At 31.0% G+C, this 12,132-nt stretch overlaps 1 protein-coding gene across 1 annotated transcript; it reads left to right on the top strand.

Annotated features, from left to right (window-relative positions):
• Positions 1–1,292: 1,292 nt before the first annotated feature.
• Positions 1,293–4,741, top strand: LOC140178790 (uncharacterized). Its single transcript, XM_072216052.1, has 3 exons — positions 1,293–1,383; positions 1,509–2,647; positions 4,667–4,741. The coding sequence occupies exons 1-3, from the start codon at positions 1,293–1,295 to the stop codon at positions 4,739–4,741; spliced, it is 1,305 nt and encodes a 434-aa protein (XP_072072153.1).
• The last annotated feature ends 7,391 nt before the right edge of the window (positions 4,742–12,132 follow it).

Here is a 12,132-nt window from a genome sequence, read left to right as displayed (position 1 = left end):
AGGTTTATTTCCAAATAATTACTGGATGAATAATAGTAGATTATATTATTTTGGGAAAGTATTTTCATTATAATTATATCAAATCAATATTTAATTATGATAAAATATGTTAATTATAATTATATCATAGAATTATAATAATTACGATATTTATGTTATATATTTTAATCATTTATGTACGTAAATAATTAGAAATCAATCAAATTAAATTATCACGGTAAATAATATGTTGTATATTATTACGAAAAATAATCCGTAGATAAAATTGAAATTACACCCGTGTCATATAATTATAATTGATTAATTGGTATAAAATAAAATTATACCCGTGTTATGAGTAATAATCTAAATAATTATATCTTAACAAAATATAATTTGAAATAATTTATAAACAATTATCTTAACAAAATAATTATTTAATAATTGATTTAAAAATCAATGCAAAATATAATTTTTAATAATAGTATTATTAACTGGGTAAATAATATAATTTTAAATTATTACTTGAAATATAAATAATATATGAAAATCAATTGAGTAAATCAATGATTTTGTACCTTAATAATTTGACAATTATTACTCAATTAACCAGTTAATTGAATTAGTAATAACAATTTCCAATTTCAAATTTTGTATATTAAGTAATTATTAAAAATTGAGTAATAACGATTTATACGGGAAAATCATTAATAAATTCAATTAATCATAAAGAAGATAATATACTAACAGTTTTAGTATATTATTTATGACAAGGGAAATTATTTTCTCAAATTAAATTTTATATAATTATAGTAAGTCTCTATAATTAAAGCAATATAAAACTGCTTCATATATAGCAATAATATTATACATATTTATATATCTCTTCTTTTATCTCTTTTTTAAAATATTGACATATAATTAATGTAGAAAATATATAATATTAAACTGTTTTGTTATGCATATATATGAATTTATATAATAACCCGTATAATTTATACGTATGGCATAATATATATGTCAAAAAAAGATTCCATAATTTTTGAAAACTACTGTTTTGTTATATGAAATTGAAATTGAAATTAAATAATTTCTATTTATATAATTTTTTTTATTAGTATCAAGTATTTTCATTAAAAATTCATATCGTTTGTAATTAGTATATATATATATATATATAAGTCGTAATAGTCAATTATTTCAATTATTTTGACGTTAATACTCTTGCGAATGAACTAAGTGGGTATTTAAAAAGGCTAACTAATGAGCAGAAATTTGCATACGATCAAATAATTAGTGCTGTTAGCGGTAATATGGGTGGATTTTTCTTCTTGTACGGTCAAGGTGGTTGTGGAAAAATATTTTTATGGTCAACTATATCATGCTCAATTAGGTCTAAAGGAGGTATAGTTTTAAATGTTGTTTCGAGTGGAATTGCTGCATTTTTGTTGCCTAATGGAAGAACTGCACATTCAAGGTTTAAAATTCCTTTTGCCATAAATGAGGATTCTTTGTGTAGCATTAAACAGGGAAGTCCTCTTGCAAGGTTAATATCCAAGCTAAGGCCAAATTAATCACATGGGATGAAGCTCCAATGATAAGTAAGTATTATTACGAAGCTTTAGATAAATGCCTCAGAGACATCTTAAGGTGCTCAGATTCGTATAATGCTCATTTGCCATTTGGAGGTAAGGTTGTTGTTCTCGGAGGAGATTTTAGACAAATTTTACCTGTAATTCTCAGAGACTCAAGGCAAGATATAATTCAGTCTTCTATTAATTCTTCATATTTGTGGCATAACTGTAAGGTTTTGAAGCTTACAAAAAACACGAGATTGTCACTAGGTGAAAACAACAATATACAAGAACTCAGAAATTTTGCAGAATGGCTACTCAAAATTGGTGATGGTTTGGCTGGTGATACAACAGATGGTGAATCGATCGTTTATATACCATCTGACATTTTGATTAAGAACTCTGAGACAGTTTTGGATGACCTCATTGATTTCGTGTATCCAAATATGTTATCCAATTTATCCGTTGAAATTTATTTCAAGGATAGAGCAATTCTTGCACCAACTTTGGATTTTTGTGTCACTGATGTCAACAACAAGATGATTGCAGGGCTACCTGGACAAGAAATAGTCTACTTAAGTTCAAACTCTGTGTGTGCTGAAGAGGGAAATATGGAACTTGAGTTAGATGCTTTCTCGCCGGAGATTCTAAATGGAATAAATTGTTCAGGTCTACCACCACACAAGTTGGTTCTGAAGGTTGGCGTTCCTGTTATGTTGCTACGGAATATAGACCAAACTAATGGTTTGTGCAATGGAACGAGGATGCAAGTTAGAAGAATGGGAAACCATGTGATAGAATGCAAGACTTTAACTGGTAACAAAGTTAGAAGTATTGTTCTTATCCCAAGAGTGAATCTAATTCCAAATAATGAAACATTGCCGGTCAGGTTTCAAAGAAGACAATTCCCAATTATCATGTCATTTGCAATGATAATAAATAAGTCCCATGGACAAACTCTATTGAAACTTCCAAGGCCAGTTTTCATCCATGGTCAATTGTATGTTACGTTATCAAGGGTAACGAGTAAAGATGATCTGCGAGTGTTGTTGCAAGATCATGGACACTTGGAAGATAACTGCATGATGAATGTGGTATATAGAGAAGTTTTTAAGAGCCTATAATAAAAAGGTAATAACAAAATGTCTTACTAAATCTATTTATTTATTAAAATTTATTACTATCACTTAAAAAAATTTAGAAATTCTAGGAACTAATAGATGAATTCTTATTATACATTAATAGTTTGAAAATATTAAAATTATCATTAAAATTTTATAATTTTATATACAAACATTGATACGGTATTGTTTCATGTATATATTTTGCAGGTATCAAAAGATAGCATTGAATTGTTATTCAGTAGGTTTAAATTATTTATTGTTTATTACAAAACTTTCTGCATTAGGATTCTCTATTAATTTGTTCTTCATTTTGAGCTGATTTTGATATTTTCTTACTTCACATTAAACCAACATATAAAATTTTGTTGGTAGATTTAAGTATTACTAGATTATTTATGGTCATATTGAGTATATATGCCTGATTTATTGAAAAAAGTAGATTAAATAACTATTTTATAGTTAATACAATTAATACTATATTAAAAAAAGAAAAACAATGCATACAAGTTATTTTTTTATTAATTAAATTATTATAATTAAAATGAAATTTAACATAACAACTTAAAATTATAATTTTAATTTTATCACGTGCATGGCACGGGTGATTAAACTTGTATATTATATAAATTTCACATGTTATAAGCTTAAATACACATTTATCATAAATTATTAGAACTTAAATACAAAATCGCGTATTAACCATCTTAAAAACTTATCATCTTATTTAATATTATACATATTAATTATTTTCTAAATTATATATAAAAAACGGATTATAAAAGTACCAATTAATCAACTAGTTTTTGTAATAAAATATTGCACAAGTATAATTTGACAAATGAATTAAATAATTCAACACTTCTTTTATTTTTAAAAGAAAGATAATAAATTTAAAATTAATGAATAATTAAAAGATAAACACCAACAAATTTTTTTGGCCTCCCATGTCACACGATGACCTTTATTAGACTCCGTTTATTTGCTGTCTTAACCAGCAATAGACAGAAACACAAAAACGGTACAATACACAAATATAAATAGGGTTATGTTAGTAATCAATAATTTTTTTTAATAATGTGAATAATTATCAATCAAATAAAAATACACTACATCTTTAAATTACTTATCTAAATCTTAATATTAGAATAACTATTCGTACACCTAATGAAATGAACATCCGATATATCTATTGTTCACATTGTTTAGTATTTTCATTGTCTATCTATACTTTTCCATATAAATATACATAAAATTTTTATTTTGTTTGACACCAGCATACACAATCGTACACAGAATTCACATTTATATTAAAATGACCTATGAAGTATGGATATTGACACCGGATACGATACAATACGAGACACACAGACATATAAATTTTAAAATTTTATAAGACACAGAATACGACATATATATAAAATATAAAGTATTTTTTAGATAAATTACAATAATATTTTAATTTTTTATTGATATTAAAATATAAAATATTTTTTTAACTGTGTTTAATATTTTCTTTTAATTATATAAATATTTAAAATATTTTTTATTTTAATAAATAATAATATATAGGGATAAGTATGATTTTGGTCCCTAAAGTAGGGGCCAAAAATTTATTTCGTCCCTCGACTTTTTTTCGCAACAAAAAGGTCCCTTAGATTCCGATTTGTTTTAAAAACGTCCTTTGCCCCCAAAAATAATTTTTTAATACGAAAATGCCCTTGTTGATTGGTATTACTTCACGCGAGATCAAATTTCCTTTCCCAAGCAACGCTTCGACTGAGAATAGGAGTAGAGAGTGAAACGTTTGTGTGAAACGATTGTGCGAAACCCTTGGAAGGCCTTCCTGCGACGTCCGGCGTTGGTAGCTTGAGAGAGGTTGCCGGAAAACTTCGTGGTTTGTTAACTTGGCTTCGTTCCAACAAAAATCCCTCGGCAAGGTAAGCATTATGTGAATGTAATTTCTCGTTTCTTAATGTGGATTGTGCGAAGGTGTGTGGAAGGGTAGGGTTTGAACTGATTGTAGTTGTTGTTGTTCATAGTTGGTTGAGTAACTCCCTGTGTTGATTAATAGGGTTTTTCGGGAAGGAGATGGCGCTGTTCAACATGCGGGTGCACCATGGTGGGTTATTTGGATATGATAATGGTGTGCTGAGGTACTTGAAGGGTCAATCTACAGTTGTGGAGGACATTGATGGCAATCGGTGGAGTGTGTTTGAGGCATACGAGGAACTGAGACACCTTGGATTCCTGAAATCCAACATTTCAGCGTTATGGTACATAGACCCAACTGAGGATGATTATGAGCGTCATTTGAGGCTATTGGTAGGTGACACAGAGGCAATTGAAATGTGTACCATAGCAGGGAGGAGAGGCTTTGTTGATCTGTTTGTGGTGCATGAGGTTGAGGATGCCGAGGGATTTCCGGAGGTGGGTTTTCTGGACGTGGGGGGACAAACGGTTGGTGGCCAGAATGAGAAACCCTTAGGTGGTGGTATGGATTTAGTGTTGTTCGAAGGCAATGTAGATAACAGTGATGGAGCTAGGGTTGCAGATCAACAAGAGTGCGATAATAAGGATGGTGGAGTGGAATTAGGCCAAGAGGGAGATGAGGCGGATGGTGATGATGCTAGCAGTGGCGAAGACAGTGATGACCCAACATACTTGCCATCTGATGAAGAGGAAAACAGTGTGGAAGACATCCACTTCACTGACAGTGATGAGGTGTACGACTATGAAAGTGGATTTGGTGAAGATAATGCTGTGCCGAAGGACTGCAATGTGGAGAAGGGCAAAAAAGTTGTTACAAGTGATTTGGATGATGATGATGCAGTTGACAGTGATGAATTGGAGCAGGATCATGTAATTGCAGGAGTAGGGATGGGTGATGATGATGGGGAGGATCATGCTGAGGAGGGGGGCAGAGGTTTCCAGTGCATAAGACACAAAAGGAAATGGGAAAGTACCAATGGAAGGTTGGCACATTGTATGAATCTCGGCAGGAGTTCAAGGACACAGTGGCGGCCTATGCAGTCAACACAGCTAGAAACATTAAATTCAGCAAGTGCGACTTGGTGAGGGTCCGAGCTGTTTGTCAGAAAGGCTGCCCATTTTGGTTATATGCACACAGGGTGGGTGAGGAGTCCACTTGGCAACTAAGAAGCATGAATCTCCAACATACCTGCATGCAGACACACCGGGTTGAGATTATGCACAGCAAATGGTTGGGTACCCAGTTTAAGAAGAAAGTTGAATCCAACCCAAAGATCAAGGTGAAGGAGCTAGTTGCAAAGGCTCACAAAAATGGAACTTGACCATTACCAAGGCAATGGCATTCCACCAAGGTTCTGGTCAAGATCCAGGTTTACCTTCCTATCTAAATGTGACAGTCTTGTTAATAATATGAGTGAGAGTTTCAATTATGTGTTAGTAGAAGCAAGAGAGAAACCAATTGTGAGCATGTTAGAGGATATTAGGATTTACATGATGACTAGATGGGCTGCAAATAGGGAAAGGGTTCTTAATTATCCAGGAAACATTATGCAAATGATTAGTAAGAAATTAGAGAAACAGGCAAGCTTAGCTAGGGACTGGAGGCCTTACTGGTCATCTGCTAGCCAATACGAGGTTATGAGTGGTCTAGATAAGTATGTTGTGGATCTGGCAGCTGGTGAATGTTCTTGCAGGAATTGGCAACTTAGTGGGATTCCTTGTCCTCATGCCATCAGCTGCATCACCTTCAAGGGCCTTAATTTGGAGTCATATGTGGATGAATGCTACAAGAAGGAGGCTTACATCAGGTGCTACGAGGCGGTGATACACCCTGTAAACGACCCGGAGCTATGGGAGAGGACTCAATATGATGATGTCATCCCACCTCCTTACAGGAGGCCAAGCCACAGACCGGTGAAGAAGAGGAAAATAGGGGCTGCAGATGAAGACATTAGAAGCCAGACTCATATGTCACGGAGGGGAGAAGTCCAAAGATGCTTCAACTGTGGTGGAGTTGGACACAAGAAAAGCGGCTGCAGCCTTCCTAAGAAGAGGGTAAGAGGGTTTGTGATATGCTATTCTAGGGTTCAACTAGCATCATGATTGCCAACTATATAAGTTTACTACTATATGATATGTGAGTTACTTTCTATATGATTTACATAACTATTGTAGGCCCAAAGTTCAACCAACAGAGCTAAGAAGAATGCAGCTAAGCTGGCACCTGGTCAGACAGCTTGGGGAGGGAGAAAGAGGACTACTACACCATCACCATCCAATCTGCCAGCATCTCATACCAGGAAAACCCCCACAAGGCCCAAGAAACGTGAAGCCCGGCCCACCACAGAAGCACCTCAGCCCAAGAAAGCTTCCACTAAGCCCAAGAAAGCTTCCACTCAGCCCAACATCTTGGCCCAGCCCAAGAACAAGGCTGCATCTTCTGCAACCTCCACCAGCAACAAACAGCCTCCTAGCCAGCCATCTGTGAGGAAGAGGCCCTTTTCTGTCATTCAATGCAGTGCACCTCATCTACCCATGCAGAAGCTGAGGTTGATGGCCAAGTTACCCCATCTTAGTGGGGAAATCTTTAGGATTTGAGTGTGAAATTTTCTGTGACTCTTGTGTTAATGTTTTGCAAAAAGTGTTTTTAATTTTGGTATTGGATATTTACATTAAGAACTTTACCTTAGTTACATTGGTTTGAGTACTGTATTTTGGTATTAAGTGCCTGAGGACACTTGCAGTGTTGCTTCTCTGTTTTTTGGTACTAGGCATGTGGATCCAAAGACAAAATATTTATGTATGTTTTAACTAGTCATCAAATGAAATATTCCATTACTAATTACTGAATTTCCAGATCTTCTATTGAATGCTTTTCTGCTTTGCTCATAAACTACTTTTACATTACAAAATAAAACAGGTCCACTATCAAAGAAGGTGACAATTTGGGCAACATTACACAACACTTTTCTTCATTAGTTCAAACACTTTCAAAGTTGCTACAAACCTAAACCACTGTAACATCAGAGAATACCCTCAAACTCTACCCACACAACACAGTAAACCTCATAACATTCCCTACCAAATCATCTATAACCTAAGTGCATTCCATTCGGCTGCTTCAAGTTGTAATGATTCTGCAGGAATAAGAACAGAAACCCCACCCACCCAGCAAAACATAGAGCAGCCACAACCCAAAGCTTCGTCTCCAACTCCTTCAATCTTGCCTTTAATTTCGTTATCTTTCTCCTATTTCTTGCAAATTCAACCTCTTTCTGAACAGCTCCAGGTTCCGGATCTGCCCATCTGAAGAAATCACACCCATCCTGAACCTAGTACAAGCCACAGAAACATATGAAGAAATCTCAAATTCTCATACCCACAATAGCAAAATAGGAAGAACACTTTACCTCATAGTATACACAACCCCAAAATCTTCGTCCAGGGTTATCATTCGTCGACGAAGTTCGCAAAACCGGCCTCTCACCATGGCCACAGAGCAACTCCTTTGCATCTGAACGAAAACGTGAGGCTCTTGAGCTCTGGGAAGCCATGGACGCCACTGACTCCTAAACCCTAGCCGTCGACCTTCAGCAGCAACTCTCGTCGTTATTCCTCCCTCCCTGCACCTCATTTTCATTCACTTTCTTGATTTAATCCTTATATTATTATTTATTTATATTAATTAACGTTTCCCATATCCGTTAATAAACGGTCGTAACGAAATCCAACAACTACAGGGGTAAAATTGTCAGAGGGACGATTTTAAAACAAACCGGAACCTAAGGGACCTTTTTGTTGCGAAAAAAAGCCGAGGGACGAAATAAATTTTTTGCCCCTACTTTAGGGACCAAAAACATACTTATCCCTAATATATATTATTTATAAACTCAATAAACAAACAATAGACCTATACTAGTGTGTCTATATATTAAGATCAAACAACTTTTTCATCAATCCTTTATGATTCTATCTAACAGCAAATTTGTCTCTTCATTCCTCCCTTAAAGAGGTTCTTTGGCTGCTCTTTTTCTCCAATACAATGAGTGCTCTATAGTGTTATAAGAACAAGTTTATTTTTGAGAATGACAAAACCCGTAAAGAAAATAAAATTCATAAAACAACTCTCTTCTTAGCCTAAAATTATCACTTTACCCAAATTGCATTCTCTTTAATTAAAAAGAAAGTTAATGTCTTTGAGAAAAAGCAGATATATTAGCATTATTTTGTATAAAATTTTATCAAGCTAAATTACAATCACTAAGAATAGAAAAGTACCTTGCGATAGAATTGTAAAGACTGTACGGCCATATTTATTGTTTGTTTCGGTATCAACATTGATTTATGCATGGTCACTCAAAACTGAAATTTGAGATATCCTTCTTGGTTTTGAATCTTAGCTTTACAAATATTGAGATAAAAGTTTATTCTAAAACTGCAGTGAACTTGGATCTCTAATATCAATAAAATTTGCACTTTAATAGATTTTTAGTCTCTACAATTCAAGGGAGCTACTCAGCTAAAGGCATTTAAAACGTCTTTTTTTTAAAATATTTTTTAGTAATTAAAATTTAATATATATGATCGATTAAACTGTGTTATTTTTGTCAAAATTAGGCCAGACAAATTAATTTGATCGAAAAGATGGTGAATCAAATCTTAAACCGATTTAAATTTATTTATTTTATATAAAAAATTACTATAATACCTCATTATAAAAAATAATTAAAATACTCCTATTATATATATATTTTTTAAAAACTCTAAATCTTAATCCTATGACGACAAAAAGTAAATGACTAGAATTTAGGATTATCAAAATTAATATATATAGTACAAGTATTTTAGTTATTTTCTATAATAAGAGTATTGTAGTCATTTTCTATAAAAAATAATATTAATTTATATCAGTTCAAATTTTGATTCACTATTTTTTCAGTCAAATTAATTTATCTAACCTAATTTTGACAAAAATAACACGATTTAATTAAGGGCAAGTTACTTAAATAAATAGAATAGAAAAAATATTTACCTGAATGTGCAAAACTGGTTCTTGTTACCTGCATGTGCAAAAAGCCATTTCTATGTAATCCGTGGCAACCCACCACGGTTTCATGCATAAACCGTGGCAGGTCCCAGCGGATTATGGCCAAAAGATATAGAGTGTAAACCGTGGTAGGTCACCACGGTTTACTAAGGAGAGATGGCGTGCATAAACCGTGGAGAGTCACCACGGTTTATGTGTGGTAAATAATGGCCAGAAAACCTTGTTAATTTTATGTCCAATAGAAAATGAATTTATTAGCACAATAAATTTATGAGCAGAATCTTAAATTATGTCTTATCAACAACAGCTTTTTATAATAGAAAGAGTACAATAGAAAAAAAAAATCAGATAATACTAAGAAAATGATTTTTATAGTGCTTAAAAAATTGATGTCTATTTACTAAAAAATAAAAAATTAATATTTAATTTAAAATGATGAAATTTAATAAATTAAAAATATTTAAAATTTTTTATGTAAAATAAATTAGAAAAAAATTAGACTCCAATAATAAACACCATGAAATTTTTGGATTTTTTTCTATTATAAAATAAAAAAATATTTTTAAAAATAAATTACACTAACATTAATGTTTGGAATCTGTGTTTTTATTTTTTATTTTGAATTTTTATGAAGTTTTCAAAATCTTAGGCGAACTTATAAAAACTACTCAAAAGTTCGTTTAAGCTTAAGGTGACCTCTCTCATTATATTCATCTTTATTTTTTCATTTATAAAATAAAGATTCATTACACTATAACATATTAATGAGTACAATAAAATAATTACTTGTTAATATTGGTATATTAATATTCATTAACATGCTTATTGATTAAATCTTTTATATAGATTTAATAAATTCACGTATAAGTGTATATTGATACATTAGTATTTGTTAAATTTAAAATAAAAAATATTTATTATATTATAAGAATATTAATGAGTACTCTAAAAATTATTAATAAGTAATTATTTTATTATGTTCATTAATATTTTTTATAGTATAATAAATATTTAAATATAGTGTAAAATGAAAAATAGGGATAAACATAATGAAAAAATAATTGATAATACATGTAAAAATTTTATAGTATATATTAGTCAATAATACATAAAGAGAATGAAAAATTTTTATTATAAATATTTAATAGAAATAGATGATTTTTTTTTCTTTATAAAATGTACTATATAGTGTGTATTTATTAGGCTGCCTTTGTTTTCAACAACAAAATAGGATAAGACACTGAAAATAGGATAGGACAAGACACTGATAGACAGAGACACAAAATTTTGTGTTCTTGTAATTCTGCTTGGTGATAAACTAGAACAAATTATGAAAATCTAATTTATTCTCATTTTTTTCATTAAAAAAATTTGAGATGAAAAATATAATAATAAAAAATTAACAAGAATAATAAAAAAATAAAAAATAAGTTGTGTCTCTTGCACATAAAATTAACAAGGTTTTCTGGCCATTATTTACCACACATAAACCGTGGTGACCCACAAGGTTTTATGTGCAAACAAGTTTCTTCATAAACCGTGGTGACTCTCCACGGTTTATGCACGCCATCTCTCCTTAGTAAACCGTGGTGACCTACCACGGTTTACACTCTATATCTTTTGGCCATAATCCGCTGGGACCTGCCACGGTTTATGCACGTTTTGAAACCGTGGTGGGTTGCCACGGATTACATAGAAATGGCTTTTTGCACATACAGGTAACAAGAACCAGTTTTGCACATTTGGGTAAATATTTTCTCTATTCTATTTATTTAAGTAACTTGCCCTTTAATTAATTATATATGTTAAATTTTAATTACTAAAAAATATTTTTTAAAAATTATTTTAGACATCTTTGTGTGTGTTTGGATTACAGTTTACAAATGGGAGTTTGAATAAAATTGATTTTGCAAACTTGATTTTGATGAAAAGTAAGTTTGTATTAAGGTGATTTGTGTTTGGTAATCTTTATATCAAAATGGATTATAGTAAAATAAATGTTTGGATTATACTACTTAAAATCACTTTTAGATAAAAAATTACTAAAATAGACACCAACTTGAATAATTTTTGTATATTTTCTTATCATTTTAATTTAGATATTTGAATAGATCTTATTAATTAATTCTATAATAAAATTAATATTTATATACTAAAATAAAAATAATATATAAAAATTGACAAAATATATTTTTAATTAAAACTAACAAAATATAAATTTTAGAGAGTACTAAGAATAATAAAAAAAATTAAATATTTATCTTGGTAGTAATTGAAATAAATAAAAAAAAAATTTATGATATTTTTTATATAGTATATTTTTAGTATTTTTAGTACTCTTTTTTAGTATGTTATAATTTATTATTATTATTATTTACAATTAATTTTTTGTTTAATTTACTTTACCTAATAGAATCAA

This window comes from Arachis hypogaea, chromosome 14 (genome assembly GCF_003086295.3).
Source record: "Arachis hypogaea cultivar Tifrunner chromosome 14, arahy.Tifrunner.gnm2.J5K5, whole genome shotgun sequence".
NCBI lineage: Eukaryota > Viridiplantae > Streptophyta > Magnoliopsida > Fabales > Fabaceae > Arachis > Arachis hypogaea.
The sequence above is the reverse complement of the archived record's forward strand: the minus strand, read 5'-3'. Positions and strand labels throughout refer to the sequence as shown.

Excerpts from the sequence above, each read along its gene's own strand:
- LOC140178790 (XM_072216052.1), top strand. The coding sequence starts at position 1,293 with ATGGGTGGATTTTTCTTCTTGTACGGTCAAGGTGGTTGTGGAAAAATA. Across the intron at positions 1,384-1,508 it reads CTCAATTAGGTCTAAAGGAG|GGAAGTCCTCTTGCAAGGTT; the intron begins GTATAGTTTTAA and ends AGCATTAAACAG. Across the intron at positions 2,648-4,666 it reads ATAACTGCATGATGAATGTG|GTGTGTGGAAGGGTAGGGTT; the intron begins GTATATAGAGAA and ends GATTGTGCGAAG.